The sequence below is a fragment of the Pogoniulus pusillus genome, chromosome 24, assembly GCF_015220805.1.
Source record: "Pogoniulus pusillus isolate bPogPus1 chromosome 24, bPogPus1.pri, whole genome shotgun sequence".
Lineage (NCBI taxonomy): Eukaryota > Metazoa > Chordata > Aves > Piciformes > Lybiidae > Pogoniulus > Pogoniulus pusillus.
In genome coordinates, this window is record NC_087287.1 from 21,458,921 (window position 1) to 21,486,247 (window position 27,327).

At 47.8% G+C, this 27,327-nt stretch overlaps 1 protein-coding gene across 1 annotated transcript in view; it reads right to left on the reverse strand.

Moving 5' to 3' along the window:
* Positions 1 to 27,327, reverse strand: part of CPS1 (carbamoyl-phosphate synthase 1) — a 153,504-nt gene that overhangs the window by 75,948 nt on the left and 50,229 nt on the right. The window contains exons 15-20 of the mRNA XM_064163922.1: positions 19,483 to 19,640; positions 18,653 to 18,781; positions 15,849 to 15,993; positions 15,264 to 15,474; positions 12,749 to 12,947; positions 6,333 to 6,509 (exon numbers count right to left, since the gene is read on the reverse strand). Coding sequence (XP_064019992.1) covers positions 6,333 to 6,509; positions 12,749 to 12,947; positions 15,264 to 15,474; positions 15,849 to 15,993; positions 18,653 to 18,781; positions 19,483 to 19,640 — 1,019 coding nt within the window. The remainder of the gene's footprint in view (positions 1 to 6,332; positions 6,510 to 12,748; positions 12,948 to 15,263; positions 15,475 to 15,848; positions 15,994 to 18,652; positions 18,782 to 19,482; positions 19,641 to 27,327) is intronic.

Consider the following 27,327-nt stretch of genomic DNA (forward strand, 5'->3'; position numbering starts at 1 on the left):
CTGCTCAGGACACTTGATTCAAAAGTCCTTCCCTTCAAGGGAAGGTAAAAATAAACAAACAATCAAAACCAACTACCCCCCAATGACCTAACAAAAAAAACAACATCGAAAAACAACCCACAAACAAACAAACAATCCCCAGATTCCTTCCCCTCCTTAATCAGAGAAGGGGTGGAGAAAACGAGCTGGCATAAATCTGGAGACTTGGAGAGAAGAGTAAGTTTGCAGTTGGTTCCTGCTCCCAGATCACCACACTACAGAGGTAAATCAGGTTCTCAGGTATAATATCCCTGTAGGATTTGATCAGGGGCCCCGAGCAACACTGCAATGGCTCTACTCTGTTTAAACCTCAAACACACAGTGGAGACAGGGGAAGGGAGCCACAGCAGACAGCATCACTTTGGAGCCCTGCTCATCACCAAGAGCATCCAATCCAATGGACCCATGCTGAGAAACTAAGGGACTGTGTCCACACCATGAGTCAAGGAGCAAGCCTGTTCTGGAGGCCAAGTTGTTTCTAGGGCTTGCATCCTTGTTCCCTCTGTCCAATCTCTGCTTCTCAACAAGGCAAGTAGCCAAGCTGCCTGGACAAGAGCACAGGTACAAACTACCTTGTCTATAGTGTGAACAACTCACAGATCAGGGCCCTACCATGAAACAAAGCAAAATCCACAGCATAGGTCTTCTGAGGTCACTTGTGTATAGCCTGTAGGAGGGCCCAGAAAAGATCCAATACAACCAGTGCAGCCATCAGACTTTTATAGCCTTGCAGCATTCAGCCGCTCTGGTCGAGGATTAAGTCTCTTCTGGTTTGATCCTTCTCCTAGTGCCTTCTTTTACATTACAACTGGAAGCTCTGTTCCAACACCAACAGCTCTGAATGGCAGCTGAACTGCATTTCCTTTCACCTGAGCAGTTGCTGTTTGCATCATGCAACAGGCAAAGGAGAGAGAGAAGAAGTGAAAAGCCTCTGAGATTTGACTAGAGGGGCTTTTGTGGGGGGAGAGGACAAAGCTCCACCTTGTTTCAGACAAAGCTGACTGCTCATGGGAACTGACTGTTGGCTTTTAAATGTCAGCAAGCTGGAAAGATATTTCCACTCAGGAGGTCCCAGCTGCCAGAAGTACCTCTTGCTGATATTGCTTGCCTCAGTTCTTAACCAGCATGAATTAGGGCACTGTGTTAGACAGAAGCAGTCCTTTACAGGGAGGGATTAAGACTTTGATCTTGGCTTTTTCAACAGCTCCTAGTGAAAATGCCACTAGCAGGGAACACCCAGAGTGCCCAGTGGTGCCCAAACTCACCTTCATCTCATCAGATCCCCTGTGTTAACATGGGGCTAAGATTAACTTTTCTTGAAAGCTCTCTGAGCCACACAGAAAGACAAGAAGCAACATTTTTCTCTCAGCCACCAGAGCAAGCTGCTGAAGGATGTGCCACACTTATGAAGACATACATTTCCCTAGCCTGAAAAGCAAGAATCACCAGCTGGCCAAGCCTCCCCTTTGTAGAGCAGCTTGTGCTTTTCCTTCGGGCCACTTGTAAAAGGAGCAGCTCTGTGAAAATCTTGTCACAAATACAGCACAGCCTCAGCTCCCCACTTTTCTGTGGAGGATGTCATGAGATGTACCCAGACATGAACAGAAAGTGCTTCAAGACTCCTCTATGCAAAGTCAGGAAGGTTTGCAACCTGAAAAAAAATAATGGATCAAGTATCAACTATATGAGACAGCTGTCTCCAACTCTTCAGAAGGGATGGGCAGATGGACAAGTTAGCGGCAGCAAAACTAAAGGGTGACATTGCACCTACCTTGTAAAGTAATTAACCCCATGTTCACTATGTGACATACACAGGCAGACAACATCATGGAGTTGAAGGAAGGAATAATTTCACACCCTATGTCCCCTTACAACAACATCCCACATCACCCAGGTGCCGTGAAAGACAAAGTGATTTTTACAGAGTGACTGTGCTGGTTTGAGGCTAATTGGAATATTTCAATAAGAGAAATTAGATTATAGGCTGTGAAAATAAAACAATGGTTATGTCTACTCCATTCATAGGTTTGCTGAGATGCATAAAAGCAAGCACACAAACATAGATAAGACAGCCTGTCTGTTGGAGTCTATCAGTGTCTGTGTCTCTCCCTGGATTCTAACGGGATCTGTGTAACCCAATTAACCATTCTGCTTTTAACTCCCCTTGCTGACCCTTCCAACTGACCTTGCACATAAGGCAGATTCTAGGATAAGGCTGGGGGGTGGAAAGAAGGTGGAAGGGTGGTTGGGAGACCCTCCTGGGGACTCTGGTTTCTGGGAGGGGTATTGTGATTCTATAATATTTTTAATTGGTACATTTCTGTCTATAGTTGTTTAGATTTGTGATATATTTTAACTATCTGCTTGTGTATTGTGCTAAATTGTGAATGCAAAGCTTCATTCCTTAACTTCCAGACAGCTGAGTCTAGTCTGGGTGATTTCATTGAGGCAGGGGGAGGGTGTGCAGGTAACACCCTAACCATCACATCTTTATTTTAGTGCCCAACATGGGGCTAATTCAACTTGATTGATTGCTAATTAAGTCTGGAAGTTGTTATACCTTATTTTCTCTATTATTTGGGCATTGTTTCTTTGGGTTTTTTAATCATTGGATGACAGCCAAAATTGGTGCCCTTCTGTTTGATCTAGTATGGAGAAAGCTTAAAGGAACTTTTTTGGACTTCAGAGGATATTGTCTCAGTTGCATTGGCTTTAATATTACTTACATTGTTACCAATTCTGTTTTTAATAAGTCAGGAAATATTACAACTGCTGCAAATTATTCAATATCCCTGATGAGAGTAGTTCTACCCAAAACTGAACTTCCAGACCCCTGTAGCGAGTTCTACACACGTAATACAGTGGAATATTTATCATATGTGATCTTAGCCCTAACAATCCTGGGTTTATGTCTAATTACTGTATTAAGTGTCAAGAACTTGGCTGTCATCTTCTTTAAAAACAACTTGGGAAAGGCAGGAGGCAGTGTTTGAAGAGTTTGCAAGTTGGGGGAAAGGAGTTAGGAGGACTTGGCCAGAGTCCCAGAGGAGATAGTGAGCAACTTTCTCAAAACTATTTGTCTGGGGGTAGAGCAAGAGGGGGCAGCCATGTCCACTGCTACACCTCCTCCCGTAGGTTGTGGGACAACTGCCAAAGTCTCAGTTGTTGACAGTAATGTGGCAGGCAGCCAAAGACCAGGTCTAGCTGTGCAAGTCCCTGCTGTTTCTTCACCTAGTTCACATCCTTAAGCAGAAGTTTCTAACCCTAAACCAAATTCAAACTCACAGGCAGCAGTTCAGACCCTCAGTGACTCAGAGCTGCTAGAAGGAACTTCTACCACCTTTTTGGCTCCAGCCAAAGATAAAGCTAAGACCAAGCGTTTGACAGAGAGTGATTCAAGACAGGATTTAGGAGAGGGGACCTCTGGTACACAAGAGGAAGAAGAGGAAAAATACAACCTTAGAGATCTGGCCAATATACTCAAATCGCAATACACTGATGAGAGGAACTTTGTGAGATTGGCTGCTGAGAGGGAGGATGGCTCTGAGGAGTTTAAGAGTGCTCTTAGGAAAGTTCTGTTTCTAGGCCAGGGACAACCAGAACAACAAGAGGAAGAGAAGGATGACATCAAGGATTCCAATGATCTCCTCAAAGAGATCAGGGAGTTTAGAAGGGAATACTCAAGGGAATCAGGAGAGGCAATCCCAAGCTGGCAAGTGAGATGCCGTAGCATTGGTGCCAATGCCCTGCAGGTAGGAGACAAGTCTGCCAAGCAGCTAGGGCCACTCACCAAGGAGAGTGGAGTGGACAAATACCTGACAAGTCCTCTTGGTAAGGTTAGCTTGTGGACACGCCTTCTGTTGGCTGTGGCTATGAGATATCCTTCCCGAGATGATCTGCCATGGGCTGCCAAGAGGTGGAACACCACTGAGCAGGGAATTAAGCTTCTGAAGGAGTTTGCTGTGAAGGAAGTGCTCTGTGGAGATCATGGCACACATGAGCCTGATGACATTCCTCCTGGGACAGGTCTCACAAAGCAGCTTATTAAACTCGCTCCTTCGTCCTATGTTTACGTCCTATAGCTAACCTGCTATTGGGTTTCTATCAAGGAGTGATAGTGGAAGGCCTCTCACTGTTGGTGAATTCATTGACCAGCTGAAACTGATAGAGTACAGCTTGTCATATTCTGCCCTAGTCTCTGGCATGGCTACAGAGATAAAGGATGACATTAAAGATAGCATGAAAGAACTGAAGGAGGATCTTAAAACCTCAATTTCCAATCTGGTAAAGGATACCGTCCCTGCATCATCTGAATGGGTGCATGCTTCTGCAGTCAGGAACAGACACCCACCTCCTGCAAGGCAATTCCAGCCCAGCAGGAGATGAATTCCACCCAGACATCAGCAATCACCTGGGTCACTGTTGATAATCCTGTGTGACCAATTTAGTCAGACCATGAACAACTGGGATGGTCAACCTACTTCAGTTCCTTTGAAGAGAGTCAGGGAACTGCAGAGTGGCAGAAACAGAGGCAACAATGCCATAAAAGTAGCTGTCACTTCTTCAGCTCCTCAGATTAACTGCAATTCATAGAATCTTAGAATCAACCAGGTTGGAAGAGACCTCCAAGCTCATCCAGTCCAACCTATTCCCTAGCCCTATCCAATCAACCAGGCCATGGCACCAAGTGCCTCATCCAGGCTTCTCTTGAACACCTCCAGGGACTACAACTCCACCACCTCCCTGGGCAGCTCTGCCAACAACTTCCTCCTAACATCCAGCCTGGACCTCCCCTGCACAACTTGAGGCTGTGTCCCCTTCTTCTGTTGCTGGCTGCCTGGCAGAAGAGACCAACCCCACCTGGCTACAGCCTCCCTGCAGGCAGCTGCAGGCAGCAATGAGCTCTGCCCTGAGCCTCCTCTTCTGCAGGCTGCACACCCCCAGCTCCCTCAGCCTCTCCTCACAGGGCTGTGCTCCAGGCCCTTCCCCAGCCTTGCTGCCCTTCTCTGGACATGTTCAAGCACCTCAACATCTCTCTTGAATTGAGAAGCCCACAACTGGACACAGCACTCCAGGGGTGGCCTGAGCAGTGCTGAGCACAGGGGCAGAAGAACCTCCCTTGTCCTGCTGCCCACACTGCTCCTGAGCCAGCTCAGGATGCCATTGGCTCTGCTGCCCACCTGGGCACTGCTGCCTCATGGCCAGCTCCTCTCTACCAGCACCCCCAGGTCCCTCTCTGCCTGGCTGCTCTCAGCCATTTTGTCCCCAGCCTTTAGTGCTGCTTGGGGTTGTTGTGGCCAAAGTGTAGAATCCTGCACTTGGCTATGTTCAACCTCATCCCATTGGCCTTTGCCCAGCCATCCAGCCTGTCCAGGTCCCTCTGCAGGGCTCTGCTACCCTCCAACAGCTCCACAGCTGCTCCTACCTTGGTGTCATCTGCAAACTTACTGATGCTAAACTCAATCTCCTGCTCCAGATCATCAATAAAGATACTGAACAGGACTGGGCCCAGCACTGATCCTTGGGGGACACCACTAGTGCCAGCTGCCAACTATATGTGGCACCATAATTCCCAAACCACCACAATGACAGGAGAGGGGTTCAAAATATGCTTGGAGAGCTGTCAAAGAACAAGGCATTTTCTGTATGCCAAATATAACAGAATGTTTTTTCAGTAGTTTCAAGCCCATAGCAATGCACCAATTAAGACTGCTCTCACAGCAGTCTCTGCTAGCCTTTTCTCCAGTTCTCAAGAGGGTCTTCATTTTTGCCTTCCTCCCTTCTTAAAATCTAAAATTGGTAATCCACAAAACTGCCCAGTTTCGACTGCCATGTAAGTCAGGGCTGAACATCAGCCAATATCTGTCCAACAATTGTGTTACAGGGTCAAGCAAGGGAAAGTGATCCAGGACTCCACTAGCACCCAGCTACAAACTGCTGCTGAAGTGCCCCAGGAGTGCACCTGCTGCTGAGTGCAGTGGGCATTGGCTAAGGCTGTACAGAAAGGCAAACACATACATGAACACAGCAGGGAAAATCAAAGCCATTGTGCCCACCCAGCTGCTACTTGATGCAGAGGAATGTAACAGAGAATATTTGTACTTTGAGAACAAGGATCCAACACAAGGTGCTCCCAATATGACTGACTCAGGGAAGCAAGGGGGTGAAGACTCTGAAGTTGACCCAAACTGGTACCTATGACCCAAGAAATATAGGTCACAGGCCTGAAGTTGATCCAAGCTGGTAGCTATGACACAAGGGATACAGGCCACAGAGTTTCTATCTTTAATTACCTTGGCTATGGCATATATTCTAGTGCTGGATGGTTCAGAGAGTTCCTTCTGGAGATCTACAAGGGCTGGCCAGGCTTTATTCATGGGCAGATGTGAAGTGAAGCCATCTACAGATGGGTGGCACATCCTCAGGGCCTTTTGGAAGCTCTCTTCAAAAGTGCGCCCAATGGCCATGACCTGCAACAGAGAGCACAGAATCACAGAACACTTTGAGTTGGAAGGAACCTTCAAAGATCTTCCAGTCCAACCCCTCTGAGGTCAGCAGGGACACTTGCAACTAGATAGGTTGCTCAGAGCCCCACCCAACCTGACCTGGAACAGTTCCAGCACTTCTCTGGACCAGCGGTTCAGCACTCTCAACATAAAGAAAAATCTTGCTCATTTCTAGCCTGTATGTCCCACTTTGAGTTTAAACCCATTAGCCCTTGTCCTGTCACAGCAAGCCCTGTTCAAAAGATCATCTCCATCTTTCCTACAGGCCTCTTTAAATACTAGAAAACTACAATGATGTCTCCCCAGAGCCTCCTTTACTCCAGGCTTAGCTTTAGCTTGAAATTATTTCCTTTTAACTCTGTGACCCAAATGACCTCCAACGTAAGTCACTAACCACTATTTTGCTTTCTTGTCTGCCAAGAAACTGTCTTTTTCTGCACTAGACTCATCCCTCTAACCCTTCTTCTGCTGGACAGAGGGAATTCCACATTAGCCAGGTGAGCTACTGATCAGCCATCGGCAAGCAACAGAGAGGTGAAAATATAAACCAGGGAGACAGAAAATTACAGACTTTGGACCTCCTCCCTAGGACAGTCCTGCTAGCTTCAAGACAAGCACAGCTGGCTGAGCTTTGAGAGCCTCACTTCTAGGCCTAACTCTGCCAATATCAGAATCATTAAGGCTGGCAAAGCCACTCAGGATCACCAAGTCCAACCCAGAAAGGTGGACTTGGGTGTCCAACCCACAACGCTACAAGGTTCACCCTAAACCATATCCCCAAGACCACAGCCAAACCACCTTGAAACACAGCCAGGCTTGGGCACTCCATCACCTCCCTGGGCAGCACATTCCAGTGCCTCACCACTCTGGCTGGGGAAAAATCCTTCCTCATGTCCAGTCTAAACCTGCCCTGCTGCAGCCTGAGGCCATTGCCTCTTGTTCTCTGGCTAATGCCCTGTGAGAAGAGACCAGCACCAACCTCTCCACAAGGTGCTTTCAGGGAGCTCTTCAGAGCCAGGAGGTCTCCCTTCAGCCTCCTCTTCCTCACACTAACCATCCTCTCTCCTCATCAGATTTATTCTGCAGGCCCTTCACAGCTTCCTTGCCCTCCTCTGCACTGCCTCCAGCACCTCCATGTCTCTCTTGTACTGAGGTGCCCAAAACTGGACACAGCCCTTGAGGTGTGTCCTCCCCAGAGCAGAGTCCAAGGGGACAATCCCCTCCCTGCTCCTGATGGACACAGCATTTCTGACCCCAGCCAGGATGCCATTGGCTTTCTTGGCCCCTGGGCACACTGCTGATCACATCCAGCTGCTTGTCCATTACAACCCCCAGGTCCCTTTCTGCAGGCAGCTTTCCAGCCACACTGCCCCAGGTGTATGGACAGGATGTTCCAGACAAGGGACTACTTTGGTCTCCCCAGCAGTAAAGCACAGGAAGACACTGCTCTCCTCTCTGACTGCCTTGGAGTCCTTTAAGAGAAGGAAGCATTATGCAGCAGCATGGGTGCAGTAATGTAGAAAGATATTTATTTTTAACAACCTGTTAGAGATAGAAACTCCTTGTGGGAATTCTAAGGTTCAGAAGAAATCTTCTCTCTTCCTTTAAATTACCTTTAACAGCAACTCTCCCCTACGAGGGCTCACTCACAGCATTGCTCCTCCTTGGTCTAGCAGCAGTGGGGTTTTCCTCCTTCACTCTTGACACCACTTCTAATAAGAAAACGAAGCTTTTCTCTGTGTAAATCCATGAGGCAGCAGAGCCCTTTCTCTAATTTCTACATTTTTATTTCCCAGTGCATTGAAGGCCTAACAGCAGAAAAACCTTCTTCAACATGGTGCTGAAAAATGTCAAAGCCAAATGAAGTTTTCCTCTCTCCCCACAGCTCCACACGGACTGCCCAGCACAACAAAGCTCAGACGGAAAACAGGCCAGGCCAGTCTGCTTGGGGAAAAACTGCAGTGAGCGCTGCTGGCCGGCTTCAGCTTCAGGCCTAGGGGGACCACTAGGCAGGACTCTTGGCCTGGCTTACTGCTCTCTGCACTGGATAACAAACTGACTGACAGCTGAGCCCAAAGAGTGGTGGGAATGGAGCTAAACCTGGCTGCTGTGCAGTCACCAGTGGTGTTCCTCAGGGTTCAGTGCTGGGGCCTGTCCTCTTTAATGTTTTAGCAATCACCTGGGTGAGGGCATGGAGGCACTATCAACAGTCCTGCCCCTGTGCTCAGCACTGCTCAGGCCACCCCTGGAGTGCTGTGTCCAGCTCTGGGCTCCTCAACTCAAGAGTGATGTTGGGGTGCTGGAAGGTGTTGAGAGAAGGGCAGCAAGGCTGGGGAGGGACCTGGAGCAGAGCCCTGTGAGCAGAGGCTGAGGGAGCTGGGGGTGTGCAGCCTGCAGCAGAGGAGGCTCAGGGCAGAGCTCATTGCTGTCTGCAGCTCCCTGAAGGGAGGCCGTAGCCAGGTGGGGTTGGGCTCTGCTGCCAGGCACCCAGGTGTTGGAGAAATTCTTGCTAGCAGAGGACAGAGAAATCATAAACATGAGCAACCTGTGCTGGGAGCAACCTTGGGAGTTAGATACCAGGCACAGGGAGCTTCCCCCCACATGCGGCTGCAGGGGGTGGAGTGCAGCTGCAGGTGGGCAGAGTTTAGCCAGCCCCAGAGGCTGACCCTCAGATTGTTATGGTATACTGCATGATATATCCATGCCTTACAAGTAACCCTGTACCCTCTGATTGTAACCAATCTTGGTGGAGCAGCCTCTTGCCAGCATGCATATAAGTCTCTGCATCATGGAAATAAAGCAGACTGTGACCATCTAACCATAGTGGTGAGCAAAGAGTCATTGTACCCAGGGGCTCCACCAGTTACACCAATACCCAGGGACAGAAGGACACAGCCTCAAACTATGCCAGGGCAGGTTTCAGCTGGATATGAGGAAGAAAATCTTCATGGCATTGGAATGTGCTGCCTGGGGATGTGGTGGAGTCACCATGCCTGGAGGCGTTTGAAAGGAGCACTTAGTGCTATGGTTTAGTTAATTAGAAGGGTTAGGTGATAGGCTGGACTCAATGATCCTGGAAATCTTTCCCAACCTGGTTAATTCTGTGATTCTGTGATCTGGGTGAGGCATTGAGGCATCCTCAGTAAGTCTGCAGACAGCACCAAGCTGGGTGGCTGTGTCATAGAATCAACCAGGTTGGAAGAGACCTCTAAGCTTATCCAGTCCAACCTAGCACCCAGCCCTAGCCAATCAACCAGACCATGGCTCCAAGTGCCTCATCCAGTCTTTTCTTGAAGACCTCCAGGGACGGCGACTCCACCACCTCCCTGGGCAGCCCATTCCAATGCCAGTCACTCTCTCTGCCAACAACTTCCTCCTAACATACAGCCTATACCTACCCCGGCACAACTTGAGGCTGTGTCCTCTTGTTCTATTGCTGGTTGCCTGGGAGAAGAGGCCACCCCCCACCTGGCTACAACCTCCCTTCAGGGAGTTGTAGACAGCAATGAGCTCTGCCCTGAGGCTCCTCTTCTCCAGGCTGCACACCCCCAGCTCCCTCAGCCTCTCCTCATAGGGTTTGTGCTCCAGGCCCCTCCCCAGCCTTGTTGCCCTTCTCTGGACACCTTCCAGCACCTCAACATCTCTCTTGAATTGAGGGGCCCAGAACTGGACACAGTACTCAAGGTGTGGCCTGAGCAGTGCTGAGTACAGGGGAAGAATAACCTCCCTTGTCCTACTGGCCACACTGCTCCTGATCCAGGCCAGGATGCCATTGGCTGTCTTGGCCACCTGGGCACACTGCTGGCTCAGCTTCAGCCTACTATCTATCAGCACCCCCAGCTCCCTCTCTGCCTGGCTGCTCTCAGCCACTCTGTCCCCAGCCTGTAGTGCTGTTTGGGGTTGTTGTGGCCAAAGTGTAGAACCCTGCACTTAGCCTTGTTCAGTCTCATCCCCTTGGCCTCTGCCCACCCACCCAGCCTGTCCAGGTCCCTCTGCAGGGCTCTCCTACCCTCCAACAGCTCCACACCCGCTCCTAGCTTGGTGACATCTGCAAACTTACTGATGTTGGGATCAATCCCCTCGTCCAGATCATCAATAAAGATGATGTCCATCTGCCAGAGGGCAGGGAGGCTTTGCAGCAGGACCTGGACAGGTCAGACCCAAGGGCCAAGGCTCACTGTGTGAAGTTCAACAAGGCCAAGTGCCAGGTCCTGCATCTGGGTCACAACAACCCCATGGAGAGCTACAGACTTGGTAATGTGTGGTTGGAAAGCTGCAGCTCAGAGAGGGACCTGGGGGTTCTGGTTGGAAGTTGACTGAACATGAGCCAACAGTGCCCAGGTGGCCAAGAAAACCAACGGCAGCCTGGCTTGGATCAGGAGCAGGCTGGGCAGCAGGGACAGGAGGCCAAACCTCCAGTGCTGTGCTCACCTCTGGGCCCCTCACTCCAGGAAGGACACTGAGGGGCTGCAGCCTGTCCAGAGCAGGGCAGTGAGGCTGGAGAAGGGCCTGGAGCAGCTGGGCTGTGAGCAGGGGCTGAGGGAGCTGGGGGTGTTGAGGCTGCAGAAGAGGAGGCTGAGGGCAGAGCTCATTGCTCTCTGCAGCTCCCTGCAGGGAGGTTGGTGTGAGGAGGGGGCAGCCTCTGCTCCTGGGTGGCAAGGGACAGGAGCAGAGGAAATGGTTCCAAGCTGCCCCAGGGGAGGTTGAGGCTGGATGCCAGGAAATATTTCTTCCCAGAGAGGGTTCTCAGGCATGGAATGTTCTGCCCAGGGCAGTGCTGCAGTCCCCATGGCTGGAGGTGTTTGAGCAGCCTGTGGAGCTGTGCTTAGGGACATGGTTTGGTGTTGCCCTGCAGTGCTGGGTGGAAGGTTGGACTGGAGGAGCTTGCAGGGCTCTGCCAACTGGACGTTTTCTGTGATTCTGCAACTGTACCTTACCAATAGAGACCTAGTGGCAAGATGCTCTTTTCTTCAAATGCACTTTCTCTTAGAGCTCCTGGAGACCTTTTGCTGACTATTTCCACCAGTTGCAAAGCACTACATCTGTTCAGCTTCTTTGTCCCATTTCAGGTCACATGCCCGCAGTCACAGACCTGCCCAGCTGGAGGACTTCCTCTATCTCCCCTCTCCTTTTACTAGCATCCTGCAGTTCTGCTTTTGTGACGTATGATCACTGGCAAGACTTAATGCTTCCTCCTGTGTGAGGCCAGGAAGTATTTACAGCACAAGGAACCCCAGCTCTACAAAACCCCCTAAGCAGAGAGGGTTAACCATCAGTAAGCATCAACTCACTGAGAAAAACCCAAAACTCATTGTCATTATAAAGCAAAACCTGCCACTGGAAAAATGAGTTCCAATTAATCCTTACAGTTGTTATGAAGGTTTGCTGTCTGAGTAAGGTAGAATTGATGTTAGGAAGGTCTCCTGTGTCAAAATAATTTAATAAAATAGCTACTTGAAAAGCAATAGGAAAGAAAGGCAGCTGAAAAAAATACACAACTAATTATTTTGCTTTGATGGCTGATCTGTAATTAACTAATTAAGTGGGTAATTTACTCATTTTGCTTCACTTCTCTCCTCTTAACATACCATCTGAAAATGCCATTTTTGTCCCAGAAACCTTAAATCAGTGTTTAGAAGTCACACTGTCACGTCCCAGATATAAGAAACTTAATCACTAAGGGAAGTCAAAGCTGCAGAGCAAGATTATAGGTTGTGTTCAGATTTCCAGAGCAGAAGTAGGCTGAGACTTGGCAAATGGTTTTAACAGAGAAGACAAATAACTTTGGGAACAGTGCGAGCTGTGGCACGATTGAAAACCTGAACAGACTACCACTCCAAGTTATGCTTTAATTAACCACCACTACAGAAGTTCCAATGACAAATAAGTTCAGGAGTCGACTTCTGAGTTTTTTTCCTGGGAGTCCTCTAGTGAGTGTTAAGAATGAAGTCAAGCTCAGGTGAGCCAAAGTGGTCTCCTCCCTTAGGAGCCAAATTATTCACAAATCCACGCTGTGACACCCAGGAAAACCATCCTAACTAATTTCAATTAATTCTAGTGCTGGGTGAAGGTCATTTGATCTGAGTAAACATCATCAGAAGCCATTAGCTCTCTGAAGACAAACATTGTGAGGGTTTCCAAGGAAGAGAAATGACTTTCCATGTGGTGGAATGGAAGAGGAGAAGACAGTCTCGCACACTCACCTCTCCCACACTCTTCATGGAGCTTCCAATGCGGTTGGACACATGATGAAAACGGTCCAGATCCCAGCGGGGTATCTTGGTAACAACATAATCCAGGCTGGGCTCAAAGCAGGCAGAGGTTCTTCCTGTCATAACATTCTTGATTTCTGGCAAGGGGATCCCCAAGGCAATTTTGGCAGCAATGAATGCTAGTGGATACCTGCCACAGAAGAGAAGAGAGAATAGTGGAGTGGAAAGTGCTTTTACAGAACTGCAGAATTACTGAGGCTGGAATAGACCTCTGAGTTCATCACCTCCAGCCTATGACCTGACACCACCACATCCACCAGACCATGGCACTGAGTGCTACAGCCAAGCTTGCCTTAAACACTTCCAGGGACAGCGACTCCACCACCTCCCTGGGCAGCCCATTGCAGTCTCTAACTCCCCTTTCCAGCAGGAAGTGCTTCCTAACATCCAACCTACCCCCCCCACCCCTGGCACAGCTTCAGGCCATGCCCTCTCCTCTTGGCACAAGTTTCTTGGGAGCAGAGCCTGACCCCCACCTTACTACAGCTTCCCTTCAGGTAGTTGTAGAGTGTGATAATGTCCCTCTTGAGCCTACAGTATTCACAGTATCACCACGGCTGGAAGAGACCTCACAGATCATCAAGTCCAACCCTTTGCCACAGAGCTCAAGGCCAGACCATGGCACCAAGTGCCACATCCAGTCCTGCCTTGAACAGCTCCAGGGACGGCGACTCCACCACCTCCCTGGGCAGCCCATTCCAGTGTCCAATGACTCTCTCAGGGAAGAACTTTCTCCTCACCTCCAGCCTAAATCTCCCCTGGTGCAGCCTGAGGCTGTGTCCTCTCGTTCTGGTGCTGGCCACCTGAGAGAAGAGAGCAACCTCCTCCTGGCCACAACCACCCCTCAGGTAGTTGTAGACAGCAATAAGGTCTCCCCTGAGCCTCCTCTTCTCCAGGCTAACCAACCCCAGCTCCCTCAGCCTCTCCTCGTAGGGCTGTGCTCAAGGCCTCTCCCCAGCCTCGTCACCCTTCTCTGGACATGCTCAAGCATCTCAATGTCCCTCCTAAACTGGGGGGCCCAGAACTGGACACAGTACTCAAGGTGTGGTCTAACCAGTGCAGAGCACAGAGGCAGAATGACCTCCCTGCTCCTGCTGGCCACACCATTCCTGATGCAGGTCAGGATGCCACTGGCTCTCTTGGCCACCTGGGCACACTGCTGGCTCATGTTCAGGCGGGTATCAATCAGCACCCCCAGATCCCTCTCTGTTTGGCTGCTCTCCAGCCACTCTGACCCCAGCCTGTATCTCTGCATGGGGTTGTTGTAGCCAAAGTGCAGAACCTGGCACTACTCTCCCCTCAGGCTGACCACCCCCAGCTCTGTCAGCCTCTCCTTCTCAAACTCATACAGTTTGACTCCTAAGGAGGAGACCACTTCAGATCACCTGAGGTTCACTTAATTTTTAACACTCACTAGAGGACTCCCAGAAAAGACTCAAATCCCAGGAGTGGATTAAATTAAACAGCTGTGAGGGGATTTTCCCTCCTCAACACAAGAGGTTACTGTGCTTGAAGACAGCAGGGCCTGTCTAGCTTCCTACTTTAACATAACATAACCTACCTAGACCTGAGAATTGCTTTGCTGTCTGCAAAGCCATCACTGTATCTGTCAGCCCTACAGTGAGATCACATGAATAGATAGGCCTTGGTGTGAGTCTGTCCTCCAAAAAGAAAGCAATTAAATATCCACTCTTCAACACCGTGGCTGCTATGGTGCATCAACAACCATCAGAGTGGTTGAGGATGGCAAATTTAAGGTCAATTTGTACCTCTCTACAAACAACATCTGCAAAGTGCAATTATGCAGCCAGTCTCTAAGCAGCCTGCTCTGACCAGCCTCACCTTGATTAGTTTATTATTAGCCACCAAAACAAAGGCAGCTAGCAAGCCCATTTGCATCAGTCTGACAGGCAGCTCACCAATAACTGTGTTCTTCGGTTCCCAGAGATGATTTGTGGTCATCATATGGATACAGTGGATACACTCTGCAAGGACAGCTATTAGCCTCCTTCACACGCTCCTCCTGGGACCTTCCCCATTTGGAGTAACAGCATTGGCAGGCTGGGATGGACCTGCAGGGCTCACTAATCCCTTCTACTATCTCCCAGCAGGACCAGTTCTCCAAAGGTCAATCCTAGCAGATGCTGACAAGAACTGTTCATAGAAGCTTCCCAGGCAGGAATCTCCACCTTACTGACCTGACTTCTCCAGAGTTCTCCCTACCAGCCAATTTCAGTCTCCTTTGCTGCAAATTAAGCCTGTGCCTCCTTGTCTTAATTGCATGGAGAGTAGCTGCAGTAACCTTTCCTTTTAGCTGTCAGGTGTTTAAATACCACACAGATTCAAGGCTCTTACTGCAGTTCTCTCTTTTTGCTCTTTTGCCCTTGGTTTTTGTTTATTGATTTGGTTGTTTTGCAGTAGTTTGGATTTTTTTAAGTAATCTTACCCTGTAGCCTTGGAGGCCAAAGCTGAACTTCTCGAGAGCCTGGCATTGACTTCAATGACGTAGTACTCCAGGGAAGTTGGATGCAGAGCAAACTGGATGTTACACTCTCCCACAATGTCCAAATGTCGGACAACTTTGATGGCACAATCCCTCAGCATCTGAAATTCCTCATTAGTGAGCGTCTGGCTTGGAGCCACTACAACAGAGTCTCCTGTTTGCCACAAGGTAGCACAGAAAGAAAGTGAGAAGCAGCTGAGCTGCAGTAAATTCGAGCCACACAGGTCATTTTCTCTCCTAATCCACTGCCAGTAATGAAGTGAGCACAGACATTCAAAACAGTGGAGACATAGCTGATGAAAAGCACAGCTAGTTAGAAGCCCAGAGCAGGAGAGGCCAGGCAATCCTAAGGAAAAGGAGACCATAGCTGGCTGTATCCAAGAGCTAAAGATGATTTCTAGAGCCCACTTCACTGATTACAAAACCATATCAATAATACAAAACTATGTCAACAACAGCAGGCAGAAGGGCACTGCAAGAAAAAGGTAATGAGCTGTTCCCAGTAAGCCACCCTGTGCCCAGGCCTACCTGTGTGGACTCCCATAGCATCAATGTTTTCCATGTTGCAGACAGCAATACAGTTATCAGCAGCATCTCTCACCACCTCATATTCTATCTCTTTCCAGCCAACAACTGACTTTTCCACCAGAACTTGGCTAGTCATTGCAAATGCCTGGGAATGTTGCAGGGAATGAAGAGTAAAAAAGAAAGCCTTATTAGAACACATCTAAGACCACCATGGCTTATCAGAGAATCACTGAGGTTGAAAAAGACCTTTAAGATCATTGTGTGTGACCATAAATTATCTCCAGACATCTCAGACCAACATGAAAATTGAAAGATGAAGACAACTGGGGCTATGTAGTCTGCAGAGCAGAAGGCTGAGAGGGGATCTGAGCAATGTCTATCAAGAGCTGAGGGCTGGGGAGCAGGAAGGAAGGGACAGGGACAGCCTCTGCCTACTTGTGCCCTGCCACAGCACAAGGGCAATGGATGGACACTGCAGCACAGCAAGTTCCAGCTCAAAAGAAGCAGGGACCGTCCTTTGCTGTGAGGGTGCCAGAGCCCTGGCACAGGCTGCCCAGAGAGGTTGTGGAGTCTCCTTCTGTGGAGTCTTTGCAGCCCTGTCTGGATGTGTTCCTGTGTGACCTGTGCTGGATTCTCTGGTGCTGCTGTGGCAGGGGGGTTGGGCTGGGAGATCTCCAGAGGTCCCTTCCAACCCCTACCATCCTGTGATCCTGTGCAAGTGAAGTTCATAGAAGCAATGTCAAGCACTTTCTCTTTAAAAATAAAATGACTAACTTGCATTGGCTTCCATTGAGCAGCACAGAAAATTCTGCTGTGGTCTGATGAGAAAACCACAGGAAAGGCAGGGCATGGGACGTGAGAGCTTGCTGTGGCAGATAAACAACAATCAGGAATAATAAAAACATCTAAGGCTTCAATCATGCAACAGACACGTGCACAGGTTTCTGTATGTGGGCAGCCCTACGGACTTCAGCAGCAGAGCTCTGCAGGAAGCGAAGTGACTAAGTGATAGGGAGTGTGGGTGCCAGCAAGAGCTCTGTCATTAATAGCACTAATAATGCTGCTTATCACTGGCAGGCCAACCAGAAGCTAGGGTTGTGATTTATTCTTAAACTAATCTTGAAAGTGCTCCTCAGTGCAAGAGACAAAAATGAAAAATAGAGTTTGTTCATAAATGAGCATAATCTAAATGAATAAATGGCCTTAATGTTAGCAGATAAAAAATATCAATCAAATCCTAGGAAGTAATGGGCACATTATCAACCCATCCTTGAGCAAAACTTCTCATCTGAATGCTGCCCATGAGTCAGTCCTCAATCTGGTCCGCTCTGAAGTCAGCTCGAGCTGTTACTCAAATGTTGCCCTTAGCTCAGTTGCCAAAGACATATAATAAATAAATAGATACATAAATTAAGTAGTTTGAGGAGTGCATCTGACATTCAGGCCCAGCAGATGTTAGACTTGTGGTGATTTAGTGGATAAGGTGGATCAGGAACTGGCTAGAAGATTGCACTCAGAGAGTTGTATTTAGCAGCTCAATGTCCACATGGAGACCAGTGGTAGTGGAGCTCCTCAGGCTCTGCTGTGGGCCCAGTGCTGCTCAGCAACATGGGCAATGGCTGAGTGCACCCTCAGCAGGTTTGCTGATCACACCAAGCTTGTGCTGTGCTGTGCTGTGCTGCACTCACTGGAGGGCAGGGATGGCATCCAAAGGGGCCTTGACAGGCTGGGGAAATGGCCCAGTGCCAACTGCAGGAGGTTCAGCAAGTCACAGTGCAAGGTCCTGCAGCTGGGTTGGGCTAACCCTAGGTACAAATATAAACTGAGTACAGAGTGGGCTGAGAGCAGCCCTGAAGAGAAGGATGTCGCCGTCCCTGGAGCTGTTCAAGGCAAGGTTGGATGTGGCACTTGGTGCCATGGTCTAGCCTTGAGCTCTGTGGTAAAGGGTTGGACTTGATGATCTGTGAGGTCTCTTCCAACCCTGATGATACTGTGATACTGTGATAAGCTCCTCAGGAGCCAGCAGTGCCCTCAGGCAACTCAGAAGGCAGCTGAGTGCTGGGATGCATCTGGAGGAGCGTGGGCAGCAGGGCAAGAGAGGGGATTCCACCCCATGGCTTTGCTGAGACCTCACCTCAAATACCAGGAATGGAGGCAGTGTCCTCATTGTAAGAGGGACACAGACCTGTTGGAACAAGTGCAAAGGAGGCTACAAAGATGATCCAGGAGCTGGAGCACCTCTGCTGTGAGCACAGGCTGAGGGAGCTGGGGGTGTTTAGCCTGGAGAAGAGAAGACTCCAGGGGGACCTTAGAGCTGCCTTCCAGTACCTGAAGGGAGCCTACAGGAAAGCTGCAGAGAGACTATTTACAAGAGTGTCTATCCACAGGACAAGGGGAAATAGATTGAAATTGAAGAAGAAGTTTAGATTGGGTCTGAGGATGGAAGGATCCTTCAGTAGGAGGGTGGCAAGACTCTGGAATGGATTGTCCAGAGAGGCTGTGGATGACCCTGTCTGGAGATGTTGAAGAGTAGGTTCAATGTAGTAACCTGGGCTAGCTGAGAGGTGTCCCTGCCATGACAGGGGATTGGGTTAGATGACCTCTGAGGTCTCTTCCAGCCTAAGCTGTTCTATGATTCTATGGTTTTCATTATCCAGCTTAGCAGGAATTATGAGAAGAGGGCATTAGTAGGAAAGAGGACAACTTCTAGCAGACAAAATGAAGGATGCACAGTTTCAGTGAAAGACCATCCAAGAAAATCAGATGATCAGTTCTGTGCCTAAAGTTTGTAATTGCTGACATACCTTTGTCCCAAGGTCCAGCAGACTTTCCTTACCAGAACATATGCCTGACCCCAAACCACCAAGGGCATAGGCAGAACGTATCATGACTGGGTAGCTGATCTTTTCAGCTGCCCTCAGAGCATCTTCAATCTTTAAGGTAAGGGAAATACATTTCAGGAAAAAAAAACAATTAAGATTAATAAAGACTTCAACTCTGCTTACACAGCTAACTGGCAGTCCCATCAGGAGGTCACTAAGCTGTCTGCAGATAAAATGCAAAGAATAGAAGTCAACTTTGTAACATGGCTTTGCTCTGCCAAACAGCAGAACACTGCAACATGGGCTCACCCAGGTGACTTCTCTTACCTGGTCTGTCTTCACAGACTTTAGCTAGAAAAAAACCCTTCAGCAGGAACTCTGGTTTAAGACCTGCGTGGTTTCCTCCAGACTCAACATCCTTTCCCACCAAACCAATCTTTCATTTTCATATTCATGTCCTCAATAAGGATTTCAGCGCTGCTGATTTGAAGACCTGAAATCCTTGTCTAAAAGGCCTGTGCAGAAGTAGCCACTGCCATGTTTTGTATTCTTGTGCTGGAGCATGGAAGTCACCACAACCTAGTTCCCTTCTCTTGTCAATGGATAAATTAGCTTAGGCTTTCCAAGTGCTTCAGTGCATTTTCACTCATTTGAAATCCTGGTGGACCAGCATCGGTCCTTGTGGAGTCCTGATGAAAGGCTACAGACTACAGTAGCCACATCTCTAGCCAGCTGCCACTCAACAAAAGCAGGAAATTTTGGTTTTCAGTAACTCAAAGGGGTGATCACATCCTCCACATTGTCTGACTTACTGATTCCACTGCAAAGCTAGGAGCAATCTTTTCGTTTAGCTCAGTCAGCTTAGCAGAGAAAAGCTTTCTATCCTCCGTGGCCATGATGGACTCAACTGATGTTCCTAGGACCTTCACACCATACTTCTGCAGGACTCCTTCCTTGAAGAGTTCCACACCTGCAGAATAAACAAAACCATGCTTTGGAATCACAGAATACTCTACATTGGAAACGACCTCCAAAAGTCATCCAGTCCAACTCCCTCTGCACTCAGCAGGGACAGCCTCAACTAGAGCAGGGTGCCCAGAGCCCTGCCCAGCCTCACCCTCAGTATCTCCAGGGATAGGGCCTCAACTATGTTACTGGGCAACCTGTGCCAGTGTTTCACTATCCTCATGGTGCAGGACTTACTCCTCACATCCAATCTCAATCTGCTCTGCTCTGGCTTGAAGCCATTGCCCTCATCCTGCCCCTGCAGGCTTTAGCAAACAGTCTCTCTGTAGCCCTCTTGTAGCCCACTTCAGGTACCAAGGAGGCTACTATAAGGTTTCCTCAGGGCTTTCTCTTCTACAGAGAAGACTGTTGGTAGACAAAGAGGAAAGTACTTCAAAGATGTCTGACTAGCAGACAACTTATCTGGCCTCATCAACAAAGAATAATTTCATTGTTCTTTGTCAGTATTAGAACTTAGAATAATAACATGAAAGCTTCTGCCCTCAAATCTAGAAAACCTGGGATATTAGTAAAGTTACTGCCCGGCTGTCACCTGTGACACAAACCAGAGCAGTGCAATTGGAGACTGTTCCATGAAGCTAACTTCCAATCTCTGCCTCAAAATGTTCTGAATATCCACCAGTCAACTATGATAACTAAGACTTCATCTATAAAGTAGGATATGTGAATCACTGTTAAGTATCAAAGACAGCAAGGATTTATGTTCACATCTTAGCAGTCAGTTACTGCTCCATGGTCTTTGTGCTAGTTTGAAGCAAGCTGGAATGTTTTGGTGAAAAGAACTAGATAATGGGCAGTGAAATGAAAACAATTGTGTCTCCTTCTCTCACAGTCACGCTGAGAATTCTGGGAAGAAGAAGTAAACATTTGATAGCATTCTCCATTTTGTCTCTCACTTTGCTTCTGGGCTTTGACAAAGCTGCATCTCATTAACCTTGCTGCCACTAACCTTGCTCCCTAACCTCTTGGCTGCACCTCTCTTCTTTCTGAGAACTGGGGTAAGGTTGAGAGGGCAAGGGGAGGTGTTGGGGTGATTTGAGAGCCCCTCCTGAGGGCTCAGATTTCTGGGAGGTGAGTTGTGCTTCTGTATTGTGTATCCTTTTTATATTTCTGTATATAACTGTATATATTGTAAATAGCTGCTTGTATATTTGCTGCAGTAAAATAAATTGCTTCATTTATATTCCTGGAGTCCCTTCTGAGTTAGCTGGGGCAAATTCAAAAGTGTGGGGGGGCAGGTTAATGCCCAAACCATCACATTTTTAATTGGCTTTCCCAACGTGGGGATAAATTTATTTGAGTGACTGTTCATTAACTCTGGGAATTAAAATGAAGATAATAAGGCAGCTATTGTACTTGTGTGGGGAATTACTCTGGTCTGGTTTCTTTTTCTTGGCATTTAGTTGGATAAAAGCTCAAATTGTTGCTTATTTTATTGATTTAGCTTATAAGAAGGCTAAAGCCAAAGTTTCAAGCATGTTCTGGGCCTGGGGTGATTTTATCCTTGGTTATGCTGGTTTTAGTTCACTGAAAACCTTACCAGTAACATTATGGGAGCACTTATCAATAATGTTACAATCAATCGAAATTCTGCTTTAATGAGAGTAATTTACCCTATAACTGAAATGCCAAATCCATGCAAGCATTTTTACACAAAAGAGACCCTGGTGGGATTGCTGTGCTCTCATGATTTTAATATTCATATTAATTTTGGCATTACATGTGAAAAATTCAAAACCAGCTTCTGTAAGAACTAGGAAAAATTCTGTGTCTCAAACGCAGTCTCTTTCACAGCAAAACAAGGGAACACAGTTATCGGCTTCCCCCCTGCCAGCCTCTGCCCCTCCTTCTCCAGATTCTAGGAAGGCGGCCAATGTTCCTGGAGGGAATGTAAATATAAACAACGGGCAGAGTTTGGCAGGAGTCCCAGGAGCACAAGCAGGTACCCAAAATCAGAATGTTCCTAGCAACAATGATAACATGTCAGGGTTGGCAGGCATCCCAGGAGGACAGGCAAATAATCCCACTAATGCTAATAACATCAGCTCAGCCAGTTCAAATCCCCAGCCAGCAGACCAGAATCAGAGCCCTGTTAAAAGTAAGGCAGATTTGAACTCACAAGCTCGAGGTCAGACCCCTAATAATTCAAACCCTCCAGCAGACACGTCCAAGTCTGTTGCTGTTCAGGTCCTTCTGGCACCTGCTAAGGCAAAAGCCAAGACACAGCATTTGACAAAGTGTGGTTCACAGGAGGATGTAAGAGAGGGGACCTCTGGTGATCAGCAAGAGGAGGAAGAGGACCTTGCAAATGTGCTGAGACATCAATACTCAGATGAGAGGAGCGTTGTGAGGTTGGCTGCCAAGAGAGAGGATGGTTCCAATGAGTTTAGGAGTGCTATGAGGAAGGTTCTGTTAGGCCCAGTACAACCAGATCAACAGAAGGAAGAGGAGGATGACATCCAGGGCTCCAAGGATCCACTCAGAGAGGTCAGGGAAGTTAGAAAGGAATACTCAAGGGAATCAGGTAAGCCAATCCCAAGCTGGCTAGTGAGATGCCGTAGCATTGGTGCCAATGCCCTGCAGGTAGGAGACAAGTCTGCCAAGCAGCTGGGACCACTCACTAAGGAGAGTGGAGTGGACAAATACCTGGCAAGTCCTCCTGGTAGGGTTAGCTTGTGGACACGCCTTCTATTGGCTGTGGCTATGAGATATCCTTCCCAAGATGATTTGCCATGGGCTGCCAAGAAGTGGAACACCATTGAGCAGGGAATTAAGCTTCTGAAGGAGTTTGCTGTGAAGGAAGTGCTTTATGGAGATCATGGCACACATGAGCCTGATGAAATTCCTTTGGGAACAGGTCTCATGAAGAAGCTTATTAAGCTTGCTCCTTCATCCTATGCTAACATCTTGGCCAGCAAATTTCTATCAAGGAGTGATAATGGAAGATCTTTCACTGTTGGTGAATTCACTGATCAGCTCAGGCAGATAGAGGACAGCTTGTCACATTCTGGCCTAATCTCTGCCATATAAACTGTGATGACAGAGATGAAAGGGATAAAGGATAGTATTGAGAATGGCATTAGAAATGGCATGAAAGAACTGAAGGAGGATCTTACAAACTCAATTACCAATCTGGTAAAGGATACCATTCCTGCATCATCTGAATGGGTGCATGTTTCTGCAGTGAGGAACAGACGCCCACCTCCTGCAAGGCAATTCCAGCCTAGAAGGAGACAAATTCCACCCAGACAGCAGCAATCACATGCGTCACTGTGGACACTTCTGCGTGACACATATGGTGAGAACATGAACAAATGGGATGGTAAACTTACTTCAGCTCTTTCAAAGAGAGTCAGGGAACTGTAGAGTGGCAGAAACAGAGGCAGCAATGCCAGGAAAGTAGCTGTCACTTCTTCAGCTCCTGAGAGCAACTGCAATTATTCCAATAGTTGCAATTTCTCTCACAACAATACCAATCACTGTGTACACCCCACATGCCATGTTCAGCATTAGGGGTGCCCTGCCTCCAGCCAGGAGGAGGAAAGGGATAGCAGAGAGAACCAAATCTATTGGAATGTATTCATTAGGTGGCCTGGCAGTTCAAAAGTTGGGCAATACAGGGCTGCAGTTGACACAGGTGCTCAGTGTACTTTATTGCCATCCAATTGCAAAGGGACAGAGTCCATATCTATTTTTGGAATCACTGGTGGATCTCAAGAGTTAACTAAGATACAGGCTGAGATCAGTTTAACTGGTAAAGAGTGGAAGACACATACTATTGTAACTGGTCCTGATGCGCCTTGCATTCTGGGAATTGACTTTTTGAGACAAGGTTGTTTCAAAGATCCTAAGGGTCACAAATGGGCTTTTGGAATAGCATCTGTAGAGATTGAGGATGATAAATTGAAATTGTCCATTAGACCTGAACTTTCTGATGAATCTGCAGTTGTGGGACATCATGACATAGAGGACCTGGAAGTGCCAATTGCAACTCAAACTGTTCATCATAGGCAGTACAGAACTAACCGTGACTCTTTGTTGCCCATTCATCAGCTGATTCGTCAATTGGAGAGTCAGGCTGTCATCGAGAAAGCTCATTCACCTTTCAACAGTCCCATCTGGCCTGTGCGTAAACCTACGGGCGACTGGAGACTGACAGTTGACTTTCGTGCCCTCAACGAGGTGACACCACCCATGAGTGCAGCTGTGCTGGACATGCTGGAACTCCAGTACGAGCTGGAATCGAAGGAGGCTAAGTGGTATGCAACCATAGACATTGCTCATGCTTTCTTCTCTATTCCCATAGCAAAGGAGTGCAGGCCTCAGTTTGCATTCACCTGGAGAGGAATCCAGTATCAGTTCAATCATTTGCCTCAGGGGTGGAAACACAGCTCAACCATCTGTCACTCAGTCATCCACAATGCACTGGAGAAAGGTAAAGCTCCAGAGCACATCCAGTACATCGACAACATCATTGTGTGGGGCCAAACTGCTGAGGAAGTCTTCGAGAAAGGTAACAAAATCATTGACATTCTGTTGCAAGCAGGTTTTGCCATTAAGAGAGACAAGGTCAAAGGACCTGCCAAAGAAATTCAGTTTCTGGGAGTGCAGTGGCAGGATGGTCGCCGTTACATTCCTCAGGATGTGATCAACAAAGTCTCCACCATGGCAGTTCCTACCACTAAGAAGGAGACTCTCTCTTTCTTGGGTGCAGTGGGATTTTGGAGACTACACATTCCTGGTTTCAGTCAGATTGTCAAACCTCTGCACGATGTGACTCGTAAGAGAAACAATTTCGAGTGGGGACCTGAACAACACGCAGCCTTTGATCAGATCAAACGAGAAGTAGTCCATGCAGTGGGCTTGGGACCTGTGAGATCTGGTCCAGACATTAAGAACATTCTGTACACAGCTGCCAGTGACAATGGTCCAACTTGGAGTCTTTGGCAGAGAGCTCCAAATGAGACACGTGGTCATCCTCTTGGTTTCTGGGGACGTAGTTACAGAGGTTCAGAGGCAAATTACACCGCAACAGAGAAAGAGATTCTAGCAGCCTATGAAGGAGTGAAAGCAGCTTCTGAGGTGATTGGCACTGAGTCACAATTGCTTTTAGCTCCTAGACTGCCAGTTCTAAACTGGATGTTCAAAGGCAAAAGTTCATCACTACATCATGCCACAGATGCAACCTGGTCTAAATGGATGGCTTTGATAACCCAATGAGCACGAATGGGTAATCTTGACTGACCTGGTCTGGTGGAGGTGATCACCAACTGGCTGGAAGGCACAGACTGTTCCAAACCTCCAGAGGAGAAAATAACTCGTGCTGAGGAGGCTCCTCCCTATGGTGATCTCTCTGATCAGGAAAAGAACTATGCTTTGTTCACAGATGGTTCCTGTTGTCTTGTTGGGAACAAGCGAAGATGGAAGTCAGCGGTTTGGAGTCCAACCAGGAGAGTTACCGAAACGAAAGATGGGGATGGAGAATCCAGTAAGTTTGCTGAGGTAAAAGCTGTCCAACTTGCTCTTGATGTGGCTGAACGTGAGAATTGGCCTATCCTTTACCTCTACACCGACTCATGGATGGTAGCCAATGCTCTATGGGGTTGGCTAAAGGACTGGAAGAAGCATGGTTGGCAGAGGAAAGGAAAGCCTGTTTGGTGTGCTGATCTATGGCAGGACATTGATGCATGGCTGGAGAAAATTCCAGTGAAGGTGTGGCATGTAGATGCACACATGCCTAAGAGCATAGCCACTGAGGAACATCAACACAACCAGCAGGCAGACCAAGCTGCTAAGATTGCTCAAGTTGATACCAACTCTGAACTTGACCTTGACCTTGATTGGAAACACCGAGGTGAACTGTTCTTAGCTCGGTGGGCCCATGACTCATCTGGACATCAAGGCAGAGATGGAACATACCAATGGGCTCGTGATAGGTCAATTGACTTGTCCATGGACGCTATCACCCAAGTCATCTATGACTGTGACATTTGTGCTGCTATTAAGCAGGCTAAGCGAATCAAGCCCTTATGGTATGGTGAGAGATGGTCAAAGTACAAGTATGGTGAAGCCTGGCAGATTGACTGCATCACTTTACCTCCATCTCGTTCTGGCAAGCAGTATGTGCTAACGATGGTAGAGGCCAGCACTGGATGGTTGGAAACCTATCCAGTTCCACATGCTACTGCACGTAACACCATTGTTGGTTTGGAGAGACAAATCATGTGGAGACATGGAACTCCAGAGAGAATCGAGTCAGACAATGGTACTCATTTCAAGAACAACCTAGTGAAAAACTGGGCCAAAGAGCACAGCATTGAGTGGATCTATCACATACCCTACTATGCACCAGCTTCAGGGAAGATTGAGCGCTACAATGGTTTGCTGAAAACCACCCTAAAGGCCATGGGGGGTGGAACTCTGAAAAACTGGGACAAACTGGTAAATAGTAGAGGTTCAGTAAACAGAGCAGGACCTGCACAATCAGATTTGGTCCAAACAGTAGATGGTGATAAAGTTCCTGTTGTAGGTGAAAAGAATCTGTTAGGGAAAACTGTTTGGGTATTTTCTCCTTCGGGCGAAGGGAAACCTGTCCGAGGGGTGGTGTCTGCTGAAGGTCCTGGCCATACATATTGGGTAATGCAGGAGAATGGTGAAATCCGGTGTATTCCACAGAGAAATCTAACTTTAGCTGAGAGAGTTTAAATTCAGAGTGTATAATACAAGCTGTTAGGAGTTTTCTGTTCTAGGTACCATCGGCGCCCAACACTGGAAGAATCTATGATAGAATCTACAGTACGTGAGCACGAACCCAACGTCACCTGGGAGTCCCTGTTCTGAGCTTTTGAATCACCTACATCTGATTGAAGTGTGAACTGAACTTGTATATATTGTTTTGGTGTAAATATTGGTTTAGATTAGATTGGATAATTCTCAGCGATACTCTGAGCGAAGTAGACAAGGGGTGGATTGTGCTAGTTTGAAGCAAGCTGGAATGTTTTGGTGAAAAGAACTAGATAATGGGCAGTGAAATGAAAACAATTGTGTCTCCTTCTCTCACAGTCACGCTGAGAATTCTGGGAAGAAGAAGTAAACATTTGATAGCATTCTCCATTTTGTCTCTCACTTTGCTTCTGGGCTTTGACAAAGCTGCATCTCATTAACCTTGCTGCCACTAACCTTGCTCCCTAACCTCTTGGCTGCACCTCTCTTCTTTCTGAGAACTGGGGTAAGGTTGAGAGGGCAAGGGGAGGTGTTGGGGTGATTTGAGAGCCCCTCCTGAGGGCTCAGATTTCTGGGAGGGGAGTTGTGCTTCTGTATTGTGTATCCTTTTTATATTTCTGTATATAACTGTATATATTGTAAATAGCTGCTTGTATATTTGCTGCAGTAAAATAAATAGCTTCATTTATATTCCTGGAGTCCCTTCTGAGTTAGCTGGGGCAAATTCAAAAGTGTGGGGGGGCGGGTTAATGCCCAAACCATCACAGTCTTCATCTCTGCCTGCATCCTGTAGTTACCCAGGCAATGTATCAGGCACACAGGTCTTGCCTGTCTATACAAATAAAGTCTGCTGAACAAGTGGTAAAAGCTACAAGTATTCCTGCAAGGAGTGCCAAGCAGTCTGTATC